We start from the raw sequence: 24861 nt of genomic DNA on the forward strand, positions 1-24861 counted from the left end.
CCCACTTGGCCTTCCACTCGGCCATCGAGCTCCCCCATGCCTTGCTCCACACAATCAAGCCGCTCCAACATGTCGGCAACGGCCAACTCCATCTTGACCACCTTGGTCTCCATGGCGGTGAGAACGTCCTTCGACTTTGAACGCCCACGTCCCTTCCTTGCAGCTTCGGGGATGACCTCCCTTCCCCTTGCTTCTTCAATCACAACCTCTGAGGAAGACATGTTGCTCTAGTTGCTAGCTTTAACCAGGCTCTGATACCACTTGTCACGGACTTGTTTGTTTACCCTTCAAGCCGTGCGGCCTTAGTTGCTATTCCGACCCTTTGTTGCAACTAAGTAAGCCTTTTGCCCACTAAAAGAGAAAGCTAAGCAAAGAAAGCTAGAGCACAAAGAGAGATTGGGAGAATGAAAGTATATTACTTGAAAGAGAGCTTTACAAGTATAGATGAGATTTCTTGGATGGTTTGGCCAAATGAGGCCTCCACCTATTTATAGGCATACAAAGCTTAATCCTACGGCTATAATTGCTTTAATCCTACGGTGGAGAATGGTTCCCACCTACTCCCACCTACTTTACATAAAATATCTAAAGAAACATCTAGAATGGATATGTACATGGTTTGGCCCATTGTAAGGCCCAAAATAGGCCCAAAGTGGATTATAAGGCCCATAATGGAGAGAATGCTCACCAAGTGTTTGATGAAATGCTTTAACCGTGACACCTGGCACCGTTAGTTATATGTAGCAACCAAAAATTTCAAATTCCACAGTGTTCCTTTTTTTTTCTTTTTCTTTCCGAAGAAACATTTAAAAAAATCAAATTTGACCGTTAACATCCACCTCCTCAGAACAAAAGGCGCCTCCCCTGTTTCTGTTCCTACTGCTTCAAAGTTTTTCTGTGTACAAGGAGAGAAAGAGAGAGTCAGACAACAATGGCCGCTGCTGATTACGGATTCACAGAAGATGAACTGGTGATCGACGAGAGCGTTGGGTACCCAAAAGCCTACGCAAAGCTCTGCCGCGATCGAAGTGTTTGTCCTTACAACCATGGCCCTCCTTTCACTTTCACCCCTTACGCTTTGCAACAATACGAGGTATGCAAATTGATTCCCCTTCAGTTTTTTTTTTATTAGCTTAGCTTCGAAACACAAACGTGGTTTATGGGTTCTAATTCTTGATTAGGTATATTATGGAATGAGCTGAAATTTTTGAATCTAGACAAGTATGATGAGTTTCCCTTGAACAAAGTTGTGGAATTTCCTTGGAAAAAGTTGCTATGGCTAATGGATATGAATTACTTTCAAATTCCTCTTTTGTGTTTTCTAGTTGAATTATTGGTTTTGTTTTCCTTCAGTTTTTTAAGTGTCGGTTTTTTTCAATGCCGTATGGTTTTCAGGCCTTCAGAGCAGGTGATTTAGATAAGATGTTCCCCATCCTAGACCCAAAAGCAAAACCCACCGCCAAGCCTAAGATGTTTGTCAGTCTCATGTGGAAGCAGCTCAACCACCTAGGGTATCACTCATGAACAACTTTGCTCTTTAACCGTCAATTATGATCAAATTTTGAGCATAAGTTATGAACATATCTGATTCTCTTTGTTATTTTACCTGAATTTCAGAAACGCAGGCTTTGATCCCGCCGTAATTCGAGTAGATCCATATGGAAATGTTCTGTACTATCATGCTGATTCTGCTTCTCCTCTTGCTTGGGATATAGATCATTGGTTTCCTTGCTCAAGTAAATCATTGATGGCTAATGAATCTCTCTCTCTCTCTCTCTCTCTCTCTCTCTCATAATGCTTGTTTGCTACTGAAAATGCAGGGGGAGGACTGACTGTTCCAAGCAATTTGAGGATATTGCAATGGCAAGTCTGCAAGAAGAAGCATAATAAGCTAGAATTTCTCATTCCCTGGTGGGAATTTCAGCTGGGTATCTCTGTAAACCAGTTCTTATCTATCTTTGCTTCTTCAAACTCGGATTTCAGGTGGGCCTATTTCATTTTTCTACTTTGGTATGCATTTCATTTTCAAAATTTGAACTGGGGATAATCTTTGTCCTTCCACATGATGTGATGGCAGGCACAGGGCATTCTCATTTTTTTTTCCTGAAGGTGAAAATGAGGAATTGAATTCATCACAGACTGTGGACTCGCATTCTTTCCTTCAACATTTTGTCGAATCAAAAGAACAACTCGGCCTTGCTCCGGCTGCCATTGTTGCAACTCGGAGGGAGTCTTATGGTTCTTCATCTGTGTTGAGATCTCTGGATTATAATAGGCATCCAAGGTCACGATCTCCTATAATAGGTTGGTGTATAAAGAACAAGCACTTTGAATATTTTTTTTATTTGTATGTCTAAAGTAACTTCTAATACCCTTTAATTCTTTTTTGGTGGATTTATAGCTGCAAGAAAAGTAAAGCCTAGTAGTTTGAAAGAAAATGAAAATCCAGATTTTCTTGCAAACCCTTATCAGGCCATTGTCGTGGCCAGAGATTCCCTGAAACAAAGAGAAGAAGCTGCAAAGATGCACGCTGACATTCAGAATCTAGATGATGAAGTGAATGAAATAAGCCAAAAGAATGAAGAAGAAAAGGTCAACATTCAGGACTTGGAACTGCAACTGATAAAGCGTAGAAGAAGAGCAGAAAAGTGCAGGAGGCTTGCTGAGGCACAATCATCTTATAGAACTATGCTTGAAAAGATGATAAGAGATGCTATGCACCAGTAAGATAAAGAATTTTCTAAATGTGGACAAATTGTTGTTTCATTTCCCATATACCTTTTTAGGTACTTGACTTTTCTTTTTGGATTGTTCATTGTAGGAGTGTGATATATAAAGAGCAGGTGAGACTGAACCAGGCTGCAACTAATGCGCTCATGGCAAGGCTTGAAGCACAAAAAGCTATCTGTGACACTTCTGAAAAAGAGCTCCATAAGAAATATAATTTAAGAGATGAGCTTGAGAAACAAATAAGGCCTGAATGGGAAGTAAGGAAGAGATCAAGAATAGGTGATACTTTAGTTGAAGAGAGAGACCATAAATCTCTTCTTTATTTGCCAGGAATCAAACCAAAGACACCTTTACACAAGGAACTGAGAGCGTTTCTAGAGGAAGAGCAGAAAGCATCTGAAGCTGGCTTATCTCTGAGTGAAGAAGAAAAGCAAGCTGAAGCAGATAATGAACTGAATAAATGTGCAAAAGACTTAGCCCTAGTTAACTATGGGGAGCATGAGAGGTCCATCAATGAGTTGGAGGGTGCGAATTTAATTGAGCATAAGCTTGGAACACTGGAAATAGGAGACAAGGGGAAACATAGAACTCAATTTCCAGTGTCCCAAGAACCAGAAATCGAGGAAGACGAAGAGAGCAGGAAACAGCGTGGTAAAGGGAATGTAGAGAAGTGGCTCCAAATGCTGTTAGAGACTACCACTACCCAGGAAGAGTTGGAATCTCCAAATGACATTGAAAATGAAACAAACAGGAGCGATGATATGATCAGAAAACTAAATATCAAGTACCCACAGAAGGAGGTCAGGAATTCGAAGTTTGTGGAATCTGAAGATAAAGAGGGCATGATGAAGCATATTTTTGAGAAGCAACAGCAAACTATCCGATACGAAAATGGTGGGACTGAAGCTGGTAAACCACAACCAGAAAGGATCAACATCCATGAAGGGACTTATGATGGGGTTGAAAGCGGTAAGAGTTTTGAAGGGAGGGAAAGAAGCAACCAGAATGGAAAGGAAAGGAAGCTTGTGAGGTCTGAGAGTGCCAGGGCATTCCATCGAATCCCATCTTCTCCGTCTTTGATCTTGGGTATGAAAAAGGGTGTTGACTGCATAAGAAAGAAGCCCATGGTATATGGTGATGATGAGGTTGATGAGGAATATGTCGCTGGGAATAGCTTCATTAAATCGTCCAGGAAGACAATCAAGAAAGCATTGAAAATATGAAAGCTCAGCTCATTGTGAAAATATGGCAATAGGGAATATCTTTGCATTTGAATTTTCTTTTTCTTTTTTTCTTTTTTTTTATTTAATTTGTGTATAAGATTGGTTGTGCCAGAGTTGTAATAACGGCTTGTTGTCATTTTAATTCTCCTATCCAAGATATGTATAACATATATTGTTGTCCTTTTAATAACATATATGTATATCTATATAATGTATTGATCATCATATGCTACTACACCCCTACACATATGGCAACACACTTGTTAAATCTGGTTAACATCTGAAGCATGGACACAGAATACGAACACTAGCTTGATAATGGAAGCTAATATCAATTTATAAACTAAAAAAAAGGTTAAAATTTAATTCACCGATTGCATTTTAGAAATACCAAGTCAAAATTGCAGATGCTATTTTTTATATATATGTATATGAAACTTATTCCTACTGACTAAGGAATAAGGAAACTTATTCACAATGTATATATTATTATATGGAATAATTAGAATTTGTAAGTCATTCAGAGGATTTTGATTTACGGATGGTGTATGAATTTTCTTCTTCAATGAGTAGGGAAGACAAAAATTTAGGAATACAAGGATTTGAAATGGATATAAATCCATGTATGTATCTCAATATGTTATTATGAGACCCGAGTGCTAATGCCAAAATGAAGTAGGAAAATAAAAAAGGTGAGAATCAGAACGTAATTGAAATTAATATACCACTTTTAGTAGAATTACAGTTTCGATAAACTGTTACAGATTTTGAGAAAATTTTATGTATACCAAAGAAGAGAAAATGAAACTACAGTACAATAGTAACTGGTTTGATATCACGCCTTGCAAAGGATAGTCAACAAAAAAACAAAAAAAAATACCGTTGGCAGCAAATCAGAAGTTCCTTTGTCATTTTTCCTGATCACAAGGTGGATGGCCAAACAGAGAGGCAGCTTCTTCTGTTTCTGAGATCCATTGCGCAGCCTTGGAAATTTATGCATCAGAACATCACCGTTTGAAGCTCTTGTCAGCAAACATCCAGATACATTCACGTCTAAAAGCACTTGAATTCATCTGGAATTAGAGAGCTGATCTGGTGATCCATGTATAATCTGTTTACTCCTGAAGTACAGTCTGGAAGTTTTAATTGCTTCCTTTTCTCTTCAAGTTAATACGAAAATCAAATATTCTATAAACACTCTTTACATGTCAGGTTTTCCCCAGTAACCCTCATCCCCACAAGAGCAGATACCCTCCTTAAAATGGTGGAACTCTTCTGCATCCCTCACAGAAATCTCCCTCCGAACAGTTGAAGAGATAAATTTTACAGTATTGTGACAGTTTTGACACATGTAAAGATTTTTTGTCACCCATATAGGCGTACCAGGGGCAGTATTGATGAGTCCAAATGCAATAGCCCGTCTCTCGCTATGCCCACAAAAGATATCAGATTTTGAAGCTTCAACTTCATCCATAGAACTGCTTTCTGCGCCTCTGAGACCCACTGCTTTCATTTTGCTATAAAATCCCTCTAAGACTGCATTTATTTCCTTTAATTGAGGATGGAAATTATCATTACTAAGAAAAGCATGAACTTTTCCCTTTACTTCTATCCAACTGCATCCAGGATCTACAGTTAGACCTCTGTCTCTCATCATCTGTCTTACATTTGCAACTTCATCCCATCTACCACTGTCAGCATAGAGATCACAGAGAAGAAGGTAATACCCAACACCGTTCTCATCTCTTTCAAAAATATGCTGAGCCGCCAGTTCCCCAAGCTCAACACGCCTGTGGATCCTGCATGCATTTAATAAGGCTCCCCATATGGCTGGATCTGGATTTACGGGCATTTTCTGTATAAACTCGTAAGCATCATCCAATTTCCCGGCACGACCAAGTAGATCAACCACGCATGCATAGTGCTTCAGATTAGGCGTGATAGAATACTTATGTTTCATGCAATTAAAATACTTCAAACCTTCTGTAACCATGCCAGATCTACTACAGGCACAAAGGAGTGCAATAAATGTGATCTCATCTGGATTTACCTCTGAATCTATCATTCTATGGAATAGTTCCACAGCAAGCTCCCCTTGTCTCCGCTGGGCATACCCTGTTAGAAGTATGTTCCATGCTGCTACACTCTTCTCGCTGGAGTAAAACTGGTTCCACGCAGGACCCATCCTTCCACATCTTACATACATGTCCAATAGGGCATTGGGTAAAAAACCATCAAAAGCTACACCAGTCCTTAATGCATGAGCATGAATCTCCTTTCCACACATCAAAACTCCTATTCTAGCGGATGCAGATAAAACAGAAACCAAGGTTACAGAATTTGGCTTCACTAGAAGTTTCATTTGCCGAAAGAAAATCAAAGCCTCAAAACACCGATTGTTGATCCGAAGTCCAAGAATAATAGAAGTCCACGATATAACATTCTTATCACGGATACCATAGAACACTTCCAAAGCCTTGTCAATGCGTTTGCACTTTGAGTACATATCAATGAGCGTGTTTCCAACTATAACATATGAGATCAGCCCAGTCCTATTAGCAAGCTCATGAAGCTTGATACCCATATCTAAATGGCCTAAACAAGAACAAGCACTTAGAACACTTGCTATAGTGATTTCATCTGGAATGATACCCTGTACCTCCATCGTTTTGTAAGTTTTGACAGCCTTATCAGGGTGTGCATTATTATAGTAACCAGAAACCATTGCCGTCCATGACACAACATCTTTACATTCCATTCTAGAGAAAACTTTTTCCGCTTCCTCTAGATGTCCAACACTCGAATACATCTGTATTAAAGAATTATACACCGAAACATCATCTGCAAATCCCGTTCTCATCACATAACCATGGATTTCCCTCCCTAATCTCTCATCACCAGTAAGTTCACAAGCCGATATCAAACTAGTCATAGTAATCAAATCTGGATTTACAGAAAATTGGCGCATCCTTAAAAATAATTTGAATCCTTCCCGACACTCCCCATTCTCAAAGTAGCCAGAAATCATTGCATTCCATGAGATCCTATCTCTCCTAGGCATTGTATCAAATACCAACCGTGCATTATTTACATCGCCACATTTAACATACATGGTGATTAAAGCATTGAGCACATCAATATCCGACTCAAACCCAAATCTAATAACGTGAACATGAATCTCCCGACCCCTGGCCAAGTCAGGTACAGCACCGCAGGTCCTTAGAACACAAGGAAAAGTATACACATCAGGCATTATTCCGACCCACAACATTCTATGATACAAATTCAAAGCCTCATCAAAGAACCCAGCCTTCGCATACCCACCCAGCAATACGTTCCAAGAAAACAAATTCCTTTCCCCCATTCTCCCAAAAACATACCAAGCTTCTACCAAATTGCCAAACCTCACAAACATGCTCAACAACGCATTACCAAGCCGAATACTCAATTGAGTCATCGAACTCAACACCGAGGAGTAGACACGAGCCCCTTCCTCTTGTGCTCTCTTCCACTCACATAGCCTTAAAAGAGCTATATAAGTATCCTCTTCCACAGAAATTTGAAGTTCTTGCATCGAGTCCAAGAACTTCAAAGCTTTTTCTAGGTTCCCATGAAGGCATAGTTGCTGCAAGTCAGAGTTTGGGTTGTGAGTGTCGATAGAGGAGGAGCTGACGACATATATTTCGTGGGTTTTCTTAAGGGAGAATTGGCGAGTTCGGAGATTGTAGGAGACGCTCTGCTTTTTGGACTTGTAGGTGCTGGGGAATTGAGGATCGAGCAAGTCCGGGCTGGGAGCAACTTGAGAGGTTTTAGCTGAAAATGCCATTTTTGGAGACACGGAGCATTGTTTTCCGGAGGGTTTTGGGTGAGGTTTAGCGGTGGTGGGATAAAATGAGCGACAAAAATTTACTGTAGAAGAAGAATTGTGTCCTTGTGGAACAGAAACGATGACGTTTCAGACACAATTATTGTCGCCTTACGTTGTTAGTTCCTTATCTTTAGATTTTTTATTTTTTATTTTTTTGGGCCTTTTGTCCTTTCCTTTTTGTTTTTTTTTTTTTTTGTTTTTTTTTTTTTTTTGGAATTAATTTCTTCAATCCAAAGGGAAGAAATATCAATTTGCTTATCCACTTTCCTTTTAATTTTTTTTTTTTATATTTTTATGTTTGTGCCTGATTTGCTAATAAAGTAATAATTAGCTTAGTTATCCACTTGAAATTACATAAATAGTTTTTGCCCATAATTATAGCATGAATATTGGAAGCTGAGTGATCGATCCACACCATACATACGCATACATAATTACTCAAGCTTCTAAATTGAATGGGAAATTTATTATAGAAGTGACCCACTTATTACATCTAGAATTTGCACTGTTTGAGAAAGTCACAACAAAATAAAACAAAAAAAAAAAAGAAGAAGAAACATAATAATATTAGATATTATCCTACATACTAATAAACTAATAAATTAAATTACTACCTACTTACGTACAAGTTACAACACAAAACATCAAAGTAGGCATTCTAATTCCAATATAATTAAGACATGGATTTCCTCCATCTGGGTGGAGTTCTACCTCTCACCAATCTCGTTTTGAGGTCCATAGGTGTTTGTCGACCGAAACCCATTTCTGCTTCATCAACCTCTTCAATTTTCTCCGCCACAACACCGCTCAAGCTCTTGAAAGATGAAGAAGGCAACCCAAGTTTCCTCCATTTGAAAAAACCTTTCTTCTTCTCCACCAACCTCTCTATCTGGACTTGCATGGATTTGCACTGGCTCTGAAGCCTCAGGACCTCATCTTTCAACTTCCTCACCTCCATCTGCTGAACACTCATCTCTCGCTTGGATAGGCACCTAGCAGTTGGTTCGAGAGCCAGGTTTGGGCTTCGTGTCCCACTGAATGACCCACTCCAATCAGTAGTACTCCGGCTGCTGAGCTTGGTCTGGTCGGAAAGGAGGACTTGGATTACGGCTCGGACTGGCAAGCGTTCGTTTTGAGCGGCGTGGAGGGATGCCTCTGGCGTCAGTTTCCGACTATCTATCAGCCTGCATAGACTCTTCCTTTCTTGCTTGGACGAGTTTGGATGTGCCTGCATGATATAATACATGGATTAATTAATTTTATATTTATCATTTACCTATCTTTCAATAAAAAAAAAAATATATATATATATATATTATCATTTGCCTAAAATACAAAACCAACACAATTTCAATTTAGTTAACTGTGATGCTTAACAAATATCAATATATATATATATATATATATATATAATACTACTTAAATTAGCAAATTATAACAAAAGGACACCTAATTGATTTTCTCTCTCTTTTTTCCTTCAATATTTAGCTAATTAATGGCGTAAATGTGGCTCATCTTTTTTTTTTTTAATAATTTTTTTTGGGTTATTTGTGTGATTAATTTATTGGTGTAGTTTGAATATATTAATGTAATCCGGAGAGCGGTAGGGTTATTTAAATTAGTAATGCATGGAAGATATCACAGCCGTGGTTGAAATTGCCTAGGTACGTTGTACAAAAGGGACAATGCACCTATATTTACATATATATATATATATATATATATATATAATATGTATCTCGTGAATTTGAAAAGGGGTCGGACGCATCGAGATGGGCATGACAGCAGCATGAGATGTGAGAGGAAGGAGGAGGGTGGTCGATCATGTTCCGTGAGAGCATGGATCGAGTCCAAATACACAGCTGTCATTCATTTGAGCAAAGTATTTTTCAGCGATGGATATTGGACAACAGAACAAAAGCCAACTTAGTAATTCTAGAATCCACCCAAAACGTTAAAAAGAAAAAAAATTTTAAAAAAATGGCATTTAACGTAATTAAACCTTTTACTTTCGACCTCTTTCAGACCTGTTGTGTTTCTAGGCACGTGATTCCATGAGCTTCACCCATGAAGAATAACTTGTTAGTGACTTTTCAACCAAAAAAAAAAAACTTGTTAGTGACAGTCTACATTACCCCCCTTCAGGTTTCTGCCTCTTAATCCGGGTCCCATCACATCAACTTTTATTAGATTATTCGTTCATATTCTTTTAGTATTTATATCTTTTCAAAACTTATGATTCCTTAAATCTAAAACCTAGGATAATCCATATATCTGAGCCATATAATAGAATAAAAAACCCTTTAATTATACTAGTTAATCCAACAATTAAAAGGGATTACCTCGTTTAATAAGTAATTAAAAGAGAATATTTTGGTTCTCTTAGACAAATTTAGACTAAGATAAGTTGCTCCACAATATCCAGCAAAACTTAATTTGCGAAATGTGTGTCGCTCAGAATAAGCTGGACTATATGACTACTAATTAAATGGATTACTTACTTCAAAATAAAAAATAATTTAAAAAAAAAAAAAGAAGAAAAAACTCTTCAATTAATCAATTAATTGTTATACTAGTTAATCCAACAAATTAATTGAAAAAAAGAAAAGAAAATGGATTATAACTACTTACTTTGAGAAAAGTATCAATGGCTCGGTATAAGCCATCATCAGTAGCACGGGCATGGCTAGGAAGAGCAGCGGCAAGAGAAACAAACTCAGTCAAGCTCAAATTGGAGTCCACTGCCGCCTCAGCAAGGTAACAGTCCACCAGCTTAGCCACCTTCACCAGAGCTGCCGCTCCACCGCTCTTAGCAGCCTCGTCCATGTTCACGAACCTCTTCACCAACCTAATAACCAATTCTACATCCAGCAACGTCCCGCAAGTGTGGCTGAACGACGGTATCATCAGCTCCGTCAAGGACGCCTGGTCCAGCTGCCAAGATATCCTCTTCTCCAGCTCCGCTCTGAATGTGGGCTCCACACACACCATGTTGGCCGTCCGCAGCAGCCTCAGCAGGAAGTTGCAGGGGATCGAGTCCTTCTCCGGTGGAAGAACCCCCACCAGGGTCTCCACGAAGAACCTTTTTCTCATCCACGACGTCGTCACGCTTTCCGGGGACTCTTCGAAATCGGTTATTCCTCTCTCTGCGGTTCCGTCGCCGGAGAGCTCCGGCAGCCATTTGGAGGCGTAGTGGGCTATGATGGAGCCGATGAGGTCGGGGCGTACGCCTTTGGCTTTGATGCCGGAGAGGGTTTTGACGAAGTAGTCCATGTCGAGGATGCACGCATCGTCGAACCAGCATTCCATGGCTAATGGCGATGGTTTTCCCGGGAAAGTGACGGAATCTGGTAAGGCTAGGTTGTTCTTCATATTTTTTTTATTTTTATTTCTGAATGAATTTTTGTCTGTGTAAAAATGACTCATATATAATAGACCCAGTTTCCTTTCCAACTTGTTCATTATCTGCAAGTAAGTAAATAGACAAGAATACCCCTAAAAAATGTCTATTTTATGAAAATTTTTATTTACTTAGTCTATGAAAAAATGTAGGCTGTGTTTTTATGTGGATTGATGGCAGCGTTGGGAGGATGAAATGAAGGATGGGTGATGAATAAGAGGGGATAAGACCAGAAAAGAGAAAGGGAGAAGACAAAGTAATAATAAATGCAAAAAATATTCCTTGCCCATGACACACAATGGCAAATTCTCTGGCTTATAAGCCTACAAAATTTCATAATATCACCCCCCCCACCCCAGCATTGAAAACGACTTCAAACGGCATTCTATTTTCTTCCTCTCTTTCTCTCCGTTGCTCGTATAGGATTTTAGTGCAAGTACAAAGATGGGAATGCAATGCGTCCTCGTAAACCACATCTTTTAACTATTCCATCATCACCCACCCTCCATTTCCTTCTTAAGAGTGTTCTGAAATCATATTTGTGTGGAATTGGTCATACTAGATATTATAGATTTTTTCTTCCAATTACCATATTATATTGGATATTTGGAGATGAATAGGAAATAAAATGATGGTTTTGTAAAATTTGTGGTAGTACCTAAAAAGAAAAATAAAAATAGGGACACAAAGATAAATGGATTTTGGGGGAAAAAATATCAGCATCTTTTTACTCCAAGGAATGTACAAAGGAAGAGGGTGACGAAATTGCAAACGGCACTGTAATAGTTGCCTCTCTCTTTTCTTTTTTCTTTCTTTTTTTTTTTTTTTTTTTTTTCTTTTTTTTGGATTTTACTAGCGCCACCTCCACCTCCACCTCCACCTCCACCACGTGAATTTAATTTCAATTCTTGTTCGTTAGGTTGTCAACAAAAGTAGCTCTGAATACATATCGGACCACAGTTTCCCAGACATTAAAAAGGGGCTCGAGTTTGCCACGGCCCATAACAATAAAAATCCACTAATAGGGCCCACAGCTCAATTAGCATTAGCGTACCCAAACTGTTTGACAGCCCAACCCACTGCCTGACATGAACATGACAAGATGCAGTTTGTTACCCTAGTCTCAAGTTTTCCCGAGAAATAGAATAGAATCTCGTAGGTAAAGATAATACAAAGCAAATCGATAAAAAAAAACGTGTTCATATATACAAATCCCATCTCCTACCTTTGATCTTCATAGTCTTGAGCAAAGTAGAAATCCAGGATTGCCGGAACTGCACTGAGTCACTCAGATATTAAGTCTTGCTATACGAGCAAGAAACACAGATTTTATTTCCAAACCGAAAAAAAAAAAAATCTCCTGCACAATTGATCTATGCAGGGATCATACATAGTACCTTAGCGATAAATATTAATTATTATAATAAAAAAATGAAATTTTTAAAAAGTTTACTCCAACAATATAAATTCAATGCAATACTACAAAATATATTTTGAAACTACTAAAATTACAGTAACCTCGTTATCTATGGAAAAACTGGCTTTATAAAGTCACTAGCATACTTATTTTTTTTTTTCAAGTGCAGTAAAATCCTACCACAGGTAATGCACCCCTAACGCTCATTCTCTCATCAGCTCCGCTTATTGGTCCTCGCTTGGCGATTTCAATGGAAGTGATGTTTTATTAAACATTTCGGGGAGTCGAGGATCCAGTGGAGTCACCCGCTGTTGGATTCAGTGCAGAACCAGCGGCAAGAGAACCGTTTCCACCTTCCTCCTGAGCCACAACTGGGATCTTAACTGCTGCTCTTTCCATCTCTTTCTCAAGCTCCTCTTCCCGGCGCAGAGCAGTAAACTGGGTATCCAAGGACCTGGCCGCTCCCAACCAAGCAAGTACAATCACCAGAAGTATACCTCCTAGGTAAGGAGTTGAATTTGCAAGTGACCCAAAGGTTAAAATCATAAACTGCTGAATCAAAGCACCACCAGACTTCCCCAATGGGTTGCAGACAACATCAATGGCTGCCTTTCCTTTAACCTACAGTAAGCATTTAATTGCCAACATTAGCACTAAAGCACTAAAGGAGGAGTCTTAGATATGAAATCCAATGTCTATTATTGACAAAATTTCAAGCAAATAGGAAGAGAAGCAGAAGAATGTAATAACATCCTAAGTTGTTAATACAAATTTGATTTCCCATATCACTATGAATTCAAGCATAAATAAAACAAACGTCTATCTAAACTTTTAACCCTGTATAGCAAAGGAACAAACCTTTGTGTCCTCATCTAAGGGGATGTATGCCATCTCCTTGCAAGGGTCAAACAAGCTGTACTTAGCACTCTTGCTGAAAATGTTCTGCATTGCACCCACATAGACAGCAGCAAGAAGAGGAGTCATCCCAATCTTGGCAAGACCAGGTGCAAGTGGATCACCAAACAATATCAAAGAAAAGAAACCAACTCCTGTCAGGAGTAGGACTGTAGGTGTGATCTTAGCAGCAACTCCCCATCCATATTTGTCAAAAATAAATTGACTTAACAACATCATTATGAAAGTTGCAATTCCAGTGGCAGTTGAGAAGTCACCCATAAAGGACGAGTACTCATTTGGACTCGGAAACTGCACCAAGAGAGGAGGAGAATCAATAACTAGCAACAGAATAGGCTGGCAAAGATTAAGAGAATCCAACTTCTATTTACCTGAGCTTTGAGCTTTGATTTCCATGTAACCTCAACGAGATTGATGCTAATACCATATGCAACAACCAAAGTGGCGAGATCTCTAATGTATCTTGAAGACACCAAAAATTTCAAGCTCTCCATTGTCCCCATTTTGGGCTTCTCCTGCACAATAAAATTTACTGTAAGTATCATGAACTGTTAATTTTTGAGTGGTCATTAATAGTGAAAAATATAGAAGCTTTCAATAACTATATGCATGCACATTAACAGGCTTTCTTAAGTATCTTTTAAGTGTAAATAGCACAAAGGTTTCAGATCCCCTGGACTCTGCAATTAGGGATCCCCTCAAGTAAAAAGATACTTTCTTCTCATATCAATAAGATAAAGTCCAAATGTGTTCCAATCCAGACAAATGCCACATTAATATGCATGTAGACCTAGGAAACTTAAAAAGTAACAAGATATGGGATACCAAGCAAGATAGTACTAAAAAAAATAATGGGTCCATTAATATTTTAAACCTAACTAGTATTATAAACATATCGACTTTAATAATATTTTAGACCTACTCAACCAATCTAGGCATTGTTGAAAACAATTTAAATTGATTAACAATATAGGCATTCTCACACAAGATTACCTTCTTCTTCTTGCTGCGGGTTGGAAGAGGAACAGATCTATTCACCCACCAGTATAAGAAACAGATTGCTAACCCCATTAATACCACAATGCTCATCATACCCTTCAGGGAAATAGCCCAACCATCAACTCCAGGACCCAAATTTTTCCTCAAATTAGAGAAATACTTCACCGTTCGGCCTGAGAAAATGAGAGCAACATTTGCCCCAAGCCCAAACAATGGATAGAATCTTTTTGCTTCATCAACGGTTGTAATCTGCAATAAAATCATGCAACATTAGTTAACCCCGAGTAGCTAATCTCTTATAAAAATGTGCATAGTTTCTTCTTTGGCTCTTCTGATTTTTTAAGAAAACATTATCCATTAGATGATATGTTCTCGGATTCTCTTCATTATATGGGTCCCTTATATAATCAAAGTCATCAATTACTCAAATGTTCACTTGATTAAACAGTAAGCTATCAAGACATCAAAGCCATGACTTGGTAGAGTTTTATGGAAAATCACTGTGCCACTAATTGATTAGCTGTCACACCAACCGATTAAAAGAACAGAACATTAAAATTAATAGGATACTGATGATCCAAACACAAAATCCACCTTATACAATAGGTAGATATTATTCAATCTAAGCACGACTTATGGAAGAAACAGCAGGAATCGCTTGCAGCAAACATCTTCCTCAATTACAAAGCACACAACAATATTTGTCAAAACGCAAAGTTCCCATACTAAAATTAAAGCCAAATCTCCAAAACTAGAATCAAAGCAAATAATACAACCAAAAAGACGCTTTGTGAAGGTATAATTACCTGATTAGCAAACCCCCAAAACAGCACCGAAATCACCACACTTCCCCACAATTCAGCCATGACATAGAACAAACAAAAGCTCCATATCCTGAAAATTGCAAGCGGGCCGAGGAACCTTGGACCAAGATCATTGAGAAGCTTGTCAGCAAGCGCCTGAGGGTGGATAGCGTTGCTGAGAGGATACAGGACAAACCCGAATGCACCAAAAAAGGCGATGAAGGGGACAATTACAGTATAGAAGAGAGCCTGCTTAGACAACACATTAGCCAACTTTGTGTACAACAACATAAACCCAATAGCCAAGGGCAAATTCACCCATGTCTTCAGAAATGGTATAATCTCTGCACTACTCCCTTTAGCCGTCACAACCAGCACGTCCTTTGTGTCTCTTAGGATTGTGTAATTAAAAAGGATACAGAAGAACATGAGCCCAAGTGGTATAATCTTCTTAATAGTTGTAACCTCAAGACCCAAGAACTTGGCCTTCTCAGTTTCTTCAAACAAGGGCTGCCCCTCAGCTGGTGATGAAGCAGCGGCTTCAGCCTTGCATATGAATAAATTTCCGTCCTTTGTACCAAACCCATGAGTCTTTGAGACAACACCTTGAAACTTTTGGAACTCGTTTGATGATTGTAAAGAAATCCCACCAAGGGCTCTGGGCTTGACTGAGAAAATTCTATGCTTTAAACCCTGTGAAGGTAGTAAAGCCCTAGTTTTGGGGTTTGGGGGCAGAGAGAGAAGCCCTTTAGTCGGTAAAACAGCCACCATGTCTCTCTCTCTCTTAGGGTCTCTTCAAGCAAGCCGAAAACTTTAGGTTCTTTCAAGAGGAGAACATGAAGAGACACAGATAAGGAAAGAGAGATAAAGTGGCTGGAGAAGATTTTCTCAAAGGGGTGGGAAGGGGTAGATAAAAATATCTTTTATATATCAATAAAAAAAAATTAATAATAATGCAACCAAACCCTCAAGAGGAGGCTGAGAAAGGAAAAACAAAAAAAAAAATTAAAAAATAAAAATCAAATCTTTGGGTATCGAAAATTCAGAAATTTGAAAGTTTAATGAGAGGGTGGTTTTTTTCTAGCATCACAGGCTTAATTCAAAAATGGGTTTTCTTTAAATTAGAGCCAGAAGCAGTTTGGCTGGAGTCTCAATCCGTTAACAAGAAGACAAATTGGAGACAGAGGAATCCATACACTTGGAAGAGAACTTTGAACGGGAAAGAGTGATGTTTAAATGCTAATAAAGGTTTAAAAGCAAAAAGAAAAGTATCCTAAAAGGATCTTCACAAGTGTGTAAGGCGTTTCATGTGAGCAAATTCACTTTGCCCCCATATTGGCCTTATTTTGTGTAATGACCAAAAACCCCTCGGAAGATATTTTCATTTTTTGCACTTTTTTATACTTTTGTAGGGATGGAGATGGGATGTACATGACCTGTGAAAGTTACATTTCAGATACAAAATCGTAGAATGTGGATCCAATCATTAATGTTTTTTTTTCCCATTTTTAAGAAATTTTATTATTATTATTATTATTATTATTGTTATTTCATTGTATTTTTCACCAAAGATAGGATGGGTCTGTTTTGACCGTCCATGGTATGCTGAAAACCTAGAGCAGTTAACGGTGTGGCTCATTTTTTGGCATTGGGTTAGGAATTCTTGTTTGTGGTTTTGTAGGTCAGATCAATCCCTGTATGTTGGTGGTGGAGGAGGATGGTGCAACTTGTAAGTTTTTTTAATTGTTCTTTATTGTTTAATGTTGTAGTTCTGCTAGCAGAAAAATTGAATAATGCCATGGAGAAATCTTATCCCTTTGCATATTCAATAAGATGATCTTTGTGTGCTAGATGATCATCATAATAAATAAGTTAGTCGAAAATCGTTTTAAGAGGGTAATTTCCCAAAAGCCAATGAATATTAAGAATTATTTTTGGTTAGTTACCGCTGAATTTATACTATCCATTAATGTCTCAGGCTAACTACGATACAAAATTTTTTATACAATTAATTAACATGGTCCTCTTTGGAGCCAAATTAACTCTGTACACTTTAAAGAGCCCAGAAAGAATCAAAATCAGAATTAGTCATTTTATTTAATATTGGTTTTTTTTTTTTGGGTAAATTATTTAATATTGGTTCTACAGTAAAGGTATTGACAATTTAGATACAAAAGCATAAAGCGGTAATTACATTTTAACCAGTTTTAAAACTACGAATACCAAAAAATAAAAACAGGTTTATCTCGGAAAAATACTTTTCAAAAAATTTATAAAAAAATTAAAATTAAAATTAATCTTTTTTTTTTAAAAAAAGGTCAAAAACTTTGAAATTTCAACCTAGAAGGAGACCATATGCGGATGAAAGCTTTGACCACGAGCCAAAAATATATAGTGGTGAAGGCCAGTTGCATAGAGCATGCCGTTTCTTAATTTTCTTTTTCTATTTCAATGTTTTTGGGGTCCCATAAAATAAAACTCAATTCAAATTCCATTACATAATAACCCAACATGGTCCTGAATAAATTAAATATGGATGCTTAATTTCCCAATCGTTGCTTTCATGTCGATACATCATTTTCAATCAAATTATAGTTCATCATCTCCCATTTCTCTTGTAAGACCTTCCCTGTTCGTGTTATTTTCTTTGTTGCTGTTCCCCATACGAGTTGCCTGCGTGTTTCTTGTAAGCTTCTTATACCCAAATTACCAAAACTTTCAGAGTCAAAATGTGAACTTGAAATCTTTCCTCCCAAACAAATTGATTGGTTGTTTAACTAAAAATATAGTCGTATATTTTGGAACGGTGTGTCACTTTGATCATTAAAACTTACCTTCAAGCGGTATCATCCACGGATTACAACATAATATCAAATTAAAATTTACATTTTCTTCTAGAATTTGACAAAATTAATTTGTATATATGCAAAAGTAACTTGAATTAAAGTTTATCTAATTAAAGTTTGGTAAATATTTAAACTAACTACTACATCAAATTGAATATAGTTTAACATTATTTTGATTTTTTATTTTATATATATTTTTTATAAATTTACAATACACTGAAATGTCTAACAAATTATAATTACCATTGATTAATATTTAAATCACATAAAGTTAAATTGATTTAACTAAAAAACAAAAAACAAAACATCAATCGTGTTACCAACTGCATCTTTTGATTTGTTTATTAACAATCATTCCAAAAGTAGTACATAAATTTAAAATCAATCCCTACCATATAGAAAGAGTAGTGGAATTTGTGATGATATAGGACACGCACCATCAAATCATGTTCAAAACGTGGCCGTTTAGATGGGACAAGGTTTAGAGAGACCAAGGAGAGGGGCAAGGATGTTACCAATTTGTACACAGGATGTGATATGCAAACAATATAGAACGAGTTGTTTGGTAGTGGGTATAGAAATTCTCCACTTTCAAATCAGTCGGTCAATTATATTGATTTTTGTTCCTACATGTAATAAGCAATCCATTGAATTTATTTATTTATTTTTATCACTAGCAATCCATTGAAGTTAGAATGAAAAAATGGCACGAAGATAATGGATAGTAAATAATCTATTCTCTAGTGTCTATATCCCTATATATGCTCCGGTGGAATATAATATATATATATATATATATATGTTCTTTTCTCTCTTTTTTGGATAAATAATATATATGTTCTTTGCTTTAGTTCCAATTAAGGCACGGAATTGCATTATTGTGAGGATTCCCAAGGACCAAAAAACCTTTTGGAGGTTTGTTTATCCAATTACCAATCACGAGCACGAGAAATGTATTAAAAAAGACAAAATAAAATACAAGCACGAGGAATCCGGAGGAACTACGTGCAGACTCCTAGTCAAACGGAAGAACTACGTGCTAAATTTTATACTAAACGATATGTAAAAGTTTTCTTCTTTTTATTTTTTTTTTATTTTTATCATTTATCGACATGTAAAGCAGCTAATGTATAATTTGTTAAGTATAATTATTCGTAACATGATCTGCTTAATATGAAAGAACTCAATAATCAGCAAAACAATAATAATAATAATAATAATACTATTATAAAAAAAAATAATAATAATAATAATAGAAGAGACTAAAAGAAAAGGAAAGAAAATGTATATAAAAAAACAAAAAAGAATGAGTTGGGGGAAGGGTACATATTCACAATATATTCCGTCACCTCACCACAGATGTGGCATACTGGCATGATCGTGGTCCCTAAGAGGAGCGGTGCATATTAATACACGTGGCGAAAAGGTGATGCGTTACATCGATGACCTCGTAAATGGAAACTGGAAAGCGCGAAATGCAAGACGTCAATCTCACAGTCACAGCACACCCAATCCAACCGCTGCAAACCCCAAACCCCCAACTTACTTAAACAGGACAAAAACGGTAATCTGTTCGGGACACGTCACTGTGTCCGTATTCCAACTTATTCCGACTCAAACTTTAAAAAACATCTTCTGATTTGAGACGCCTCCATTTGGATTGTCGTGTGAGTTATTACAGTTCAACCTTTTTGGGCCTCTCCACCCAATACAGGCCTGAATCCGATTTTCTGATCCAATTGCCACTGCATTTAGATTTGGGCCTTGGCCTAACATTACCCAAGTAAAAGTTGGCAACGCCTCCACGAAATGTCTCATAGCAGTGATTTAGAGTGTAGGAGAAGCTGTCTGTTTTGACTGCCAATGCACCCAATTTTGATTCACTTTTGTCTTAAGCTTCTCCAATTAAGAGAATAAATAAATAAATAAATGGGCTGGTGCCTATCATTATTAAGTTTTATAGCCTCATCAAGTCAATTATATTTGGACCCCAATGTGAAGAAAGTCCAAATATAAAGAATTTTCATCTCCCTGGCCACAATTTGAATGATAAGTTATCAAATAATTATACACAAATCCAAAATCAGACTACTAATAATATGGATTGGATGGCCTCAAAAGCGCTGTAGCCAAGCTCCATGTTGCCTTAACACAATAGGTGACCCAACAAGACCCATATCCATTCGATTCAGTGCATTGAGATGGAACATACCGAATACAGGCCTGCATCCGATGCTCTGATCCAATTGGCATTGCATTCGGATTTGGGCCATGGCCCAACATAAACCACGATAACATACCCAAGAAAAAGTACGCAACGCCTCCACTAATTAAATTTCTCATAATGATTATTAAAATGAGGGAGAAGCTGTCAGTTTTGACTACCAGTGTCAAGCCACCAGATTTTGATTCACGTTTTGTCTTAAGCTTCTCAAATTAAAGGGTAAAATAAATGCGGTAGTAGCCTAATACCTAACTTTTATAGTTTTAAAATCTCATCAACTCACTGTATTTGGACCCAAATATAAAAAGATAAGAAATTCCAAATATAAAAAGATAAAGAAATTTTGGTGATATTCGCAATATAAGAGGACAGGTCGTATTTTCCATTTTATGTGTAGCAGCAGGAGATCCATGATTAAATACAGAAGTCCCCACAATAAACACCAAATTATGATACACAAATCCAAAACCAGACTAGCAAATATGGATTGGAGACGTCAAATAAGCTGAAGCCGGCAGCCCTGCTCCATATCTCCTAAAAAGAACTAGAGTCGCAAACAGACCCATATCCAAATTCAATGTACCTCCACCTATTATTCAAACCTCTACCACACACAAAAGCAACCATTTTAGGTAGTCACATCTGTTTTAACATGTTCCTTGCCATGACCAATTCTATGCAACTTAATCACATGTTGCTGTATCCGAATGCAATTTACATATAACATTTTATGCGCAGCCCCATAACATTATATCACACAATTTGTACAGAAAAATCAGAATTTAAATTTAAATTACTTATCTCCTTTTTCTTTTTTCTTTCTTTTTATTACATTAGAATTAAATTCCACGATAATCCACACCATGGATCAAATCCCAATTTTTGTATCACAGTGGAACACACTACCCAATTATCAACCACAATTTTTTTTTTTTTTTTTTTCCTTCTCAGTTTTGCCTCTCTAATAGGAGGGTGCTTATTTATTTTTACAATTAAGAAGAAATCTTAGAGCCATACCTCTCCACTCTCTCATCAATCCACTCCCTCATATCCCTCAGCACAATGTTTGCATTCTCATCCGGCTCCCCTTGGATCAGCGAATGGTACATTCCATCGTAAAGCTTCAAGCTCTTATCCGCACTGGATGCTTTCTCATACAGCAGCTGAGACGACGTCGGACACGTCACTCCATCTGCCGTCCCATGCACAGTCAAAAAAGGCGCCGTAACTTTGGAGAAATTATCCTGTATGTACTGGCACACCCTAGCCAATTCCCTCATTGTCCCAACCCTAGGCTGTCCCGTATAACGTCTCGGATTCGAGGCTATGATCTTCAGCTTCTCCGGGTCCTTGATTGCCTTCCCGACCATTTTGTTATCGGGCATTGCCGCCCATGTGTCGGCGATCCCGAACAGCATGCCGTACAGGAACAGCCTCACCTTGCTGGGCTTCATGTTCTCGGGCATGACGAACAGAGGCGCCGAGAATATCAGCCCCGTCCACGTGTCGGGATCTGACTGGAAGTACATAAGCATGGTGGCGGCCCCACCCATGGACTCGCCGAACAGAAAAGCGGGGAGGTCCTTGTAAGGTTCGCTGCGGCGGACGTGGACGAAGTAGGAAAGAGAGGCAGCGGCGACCTTCTCCAGATCGCCGAGGTAGCAACGGAGACCGTCGGAGCGGCCGTGACCGAGGAGGTCGGCGGCGAAGACGGCGTAACCCCAGGTGGAGAAGCTGATGCAGATCTTCTGGAAGAGCCAGCCGGTGTCGGAGCCGTAGCCGTGTGACATGTAGACGGTGCCTTTGACGTTGGGGGTATCCAAGGGGAGGAAACTCTGGGTGAAGATCTTGCCGTGTGGGGTGTCGAAGTAGGACTTGGTGTTGCGCACCCCTTGGGAGGTGTAGTACTCCTCTTCCGGCATGTTGCCCCAGAAATTCGGGGGCGTTTCGGGTGGCAGCGTTTCGGACTGCATGATTAATTTTTTGTTTTGGGTTCTTTCAGTGGAGAAGTGGGAGGGAAAAGAGAGAGGGTTTGGTGGCGTGGGGATGCTGTGGGGTGGGTGGGGAATTGCAGTGCTGTTGGATGAGGTGCAATTTGGTTTATTTGATGTAATGTGGGGGCCGCCACTGGGGGTCGTTGAGTGCCAATGGGGTGGGTGGATTGACTTTCTTTATGGGTCCCACCATTGAGGATTGGGGTTGGTGAGAGACTCACTTTATTATTATATGATTATTTTTTAGAAAAAAATTATTTATGGATAAATTATGAGTCCAATGTGGGGTCTACGTGTTGTTGTTGGTGATCTGTCAGTGCTTTCCTTTTGTTCAACGTTTTTCTGTTTTTCTCCGGTCTCACTATCTCTTTTTTTTTTTTTTTTTTTGTGATTCGGCTCGGCCTACCACGTCTCGCTGACTCTATTGGAAGAGCTGTAAGTTTGTTAGAGTATCTCTATAATACTTTTTAAATATAGTATTTTTTTATTTTAAAGATAATATTTAAAAAAAAATTAATAAATTTTTTATTTTAATTTTTTAATATAAAAAATTGATTTAACTTTTTAAAAATAAAATAACAAAATTATTTTTTATTTTAATATTATATTTATTTAATTAAATAATATTTTTTATCATTATTATAATATTTAAAATATAAATAATTCATATAAAAAATAAAAACTATCAATAAAATAATATATATTTATAAAATAATAAAAATAAAAAATTTAAATAGAAAATTTGATATTTTAAACTTTACTAGTTATTTTAAAAAATATTTTTTATTATAAAAAAATATTTTTTTTTATTTTCAAAAATCGTTTAAAGATGCTTTTAAGAGTTAAGACTTAAGGTTGGCCTTATGGGCCTTAATTTTTTAGAATTGGCAGAAATGGAGTTTCGAGGCCTAATGAAAAGCCATATTCCTATGTACTTCATCTATTCAGCCCATTTCTATGCTTCATCAAATCCCAAAATAAGCCTTTTTTTTTTTTTTTTTTTTTTGCTTTTTTTCTTTTAAAATGGGGAGGGCAGATTCCAATGCCAGTTTTAAATTCAAAAAGGGATCTTCCACATGCTATATGACATATTATGGATGGCTGTGTATGGGTTGCGATTAATAACCACATTTAATTTTTTAAATTAGGTGAGGATATGAAAGCCTATGAACACTTTAAAATCTTAAATCTAAAACTACTAATTATTATAGTGGTTAAATATAACTAATATAATTTTTGGAAATGGGGAACAAGAGTCTATGTTATTTAATCACAAGATCACAGTTCTTATGACACTATTAATATATATATATATATATAGCTACTTAGTAACAACAATTTAGAAAGAAGAATGTTCATTTTGTTATGAATAATTTACTTACGAGTTTATAATTTCGTTATGAAATGTGAGGTATCGCATGATACAACCTCCCCTTCATGTTTACTTTGCATAAACCATAATGAGTCTAATGGAAGAAAATAGGTTTATTAATGTAGATTTTAATATATAGAGTCGGAACTGTAAATATACTTCCATCACATTCTCCAACGTTTTAAAATAGATTTTTAAATGCATATAATTCTATTTCATTTTTGTCAACTATAATATCCTTAAAAGAGATTTCTGTTTATCTTTCTCTTGAAACTTTCATATAATGTAATTCTATATGTTTTTATTTGGGTGCTTTTAGAAACCTACTATAATTTTACCAAAAATTAATAATAATAATAATGAAAAAAAGAGAAGAAACAACCTCCTATAATGGCGGGTGTTGGACACATTTGGAAACAGACTTCATAACGTCTCATAAGAAACTGACCCATTTTAAAAGAAAATAGATAGGGCCCAAAACTTAAACGACCTCTTCCCCAAGCCAGCTCTAAGTTGTAGTCTTAAGTCTTAACCTCATTATGCAGCTATCAAAGGCAAGAGCAAAAATAAAGCCGATACACTGGACGTGCAACTTGAAATTGTCTCCCTTTTGAGAAGAAATATAGCGAATCACAGCTTCGCTTTAGTTTTTTTACATTAAAGTTTTTTAAAAGGTACAAAAGAGTTCATTTTTCAAGTTTGATTCCATAATTTTATCCCCAAAAAAAAAAAAAAAAAAGTTTTATTCAATTAAAAGATAATTAAAAATGGACAAAGCCCATAAATAATTGTAGAAATGGATAAAGCCCATAATAAAAATAATGATCCACGTATATGTTGGTCCAGCATCAGCTGAAAATAGCAAACCCATTTTTCCAATTACTCTCGCTTATAGTCTGGTTCAGCTTTTGTTTTTTCGCTTGAAGGGGGGAGTTGTACTGACTAAAAACGGAGGGCAAACAAACAAAATACAGGTTGCCAAGATTGTTTTTTATTGTTTAGGACAAGATCATTGTATATATGGACCCAACTTACTTGTTATTGGAATTTCAGAAGAAGAATCATTGGAA

The 24861-nt window shown here is 37.2% G+C and overlaps 5 protein-coding genes across 5 annotated transcripts; 1 reads left to right on the plus strand and 4 right to left on the minus strand.

Annotated features, from left to right (window-relative positions):
- The first annotated feature begins 781 nt into the window (after positions 1-781).
- LOC107409301 (uncharacterized) lies at positions 782-4118 on the plus strand. The gene is made up of 7 exons (XM_016016740.4): positions 782-1093; positions 1396-1511; positions 1618-1736; positions 1821-1983; positions 2078-2304; positions 2402-2723; positions 2822-4118. Exons 1-7 carry the CDS (start codon positions 932-934, stop codon positions 3951-3953), a joined length of 2241 nt encoding a protein of 746 aa, XP_015872226.3. The 5' UTR covers positions 782-931; the 3' UTR covers positions 3954-4118.
- A 528-nt stretch (positions 4119-4646) lies between these two features.
- Positions 4647-7897, minus strand: LOC107409292 (pentatricopeptide repeat-containing protein At1g15510, chloroplastic). Its single transcript, XM_016016731.4, has one exon. The coding sequence runs from the start codon at positions 7777-7779 to the stop codon at positions 5155-5157; it is 2625 nt and encodes an 874-aa protein (XP_015872217.3). The 5' UTR covers positions 7780-7897; the 3' UTR covers positions 4647-5154.
- Positions 7898-8265: 368 nt separating this feature from the next.
- LOC107409323 (coleoptile phototropism protein 1) lies at positions 8266-12484 on the minus strand. The gene is made up of 2 exons (XM_016016760.4): positions 10453-12484; positions 8266-9049 (listed from the first exon to the last, which is right to left on the minus strand). Exons 1-2 carry the CDS (start codon positions 11281-11283, stop codon positions 8495-8497), a joined length of 1386 nt encoding a protein of 461 aa, XP_015872246.3. The 5' UTR covers positions 11284-12484; the 3' UTR covers positions 8266-8494.
- Positions 12485-12619: 135 nt separating this feature from the next.
- LOC107409311 (plastidic ATP/ADP-transporter) lies at positions 12620-16454 on the minus strand. The gene is made up of 5 exons (XM_048475708.2): positions 15359-16454; positions 14547-14801; positions 13925-14068; positions 13497-13844; positions 12620-13259 (listed from the first exon to the last, which is right to left on the minus strand). The coding sequence occupies exons 1-5, from the start codon at positions 16124-16126 to the stop codon at positions 12906-12908; spliced, it is 1869 nt and encodes a 622-aa protein (XP_048331665.2). The 5' UTR covers positions 16127-16454; the 3' UTR covers positions 12620-12905.
- A 4752-nt stretch (positions 16455-21206) lies between these two features.
- LOC107409360 (caffeoylshikimate esterase) lies at positions 21207-22502 on the minus strand. Its single transcript, XM_016016799.4, has one exon. The coding sequence runs from the start codon at positions 22396-22398 to the stop codon at positions 21418-21420; it is 981 nt and encodes a 326-aa protein (XP_015872285.2). The 5' UTR covers positions 22399-22502; the 3' UTR covers positions 21207-21417.
- Positions 22503-24861: the final 2359 nt, after the last annotated feature.

This window comes from Ziziphus jujuba, chromosome 1 (assembly GCF_031755915.1).
Source record: "Ziziphus jujuba cultivar Dongzao chromosome 1, ASM3175591v1".
NCBI classification, from domain to species: Eukaryota; Viridiplantae; Streptophyta; class Magnoliopsida; order Rosales; family Rhamnaceae; genus Ziziphus; species Ziziphus jujuba.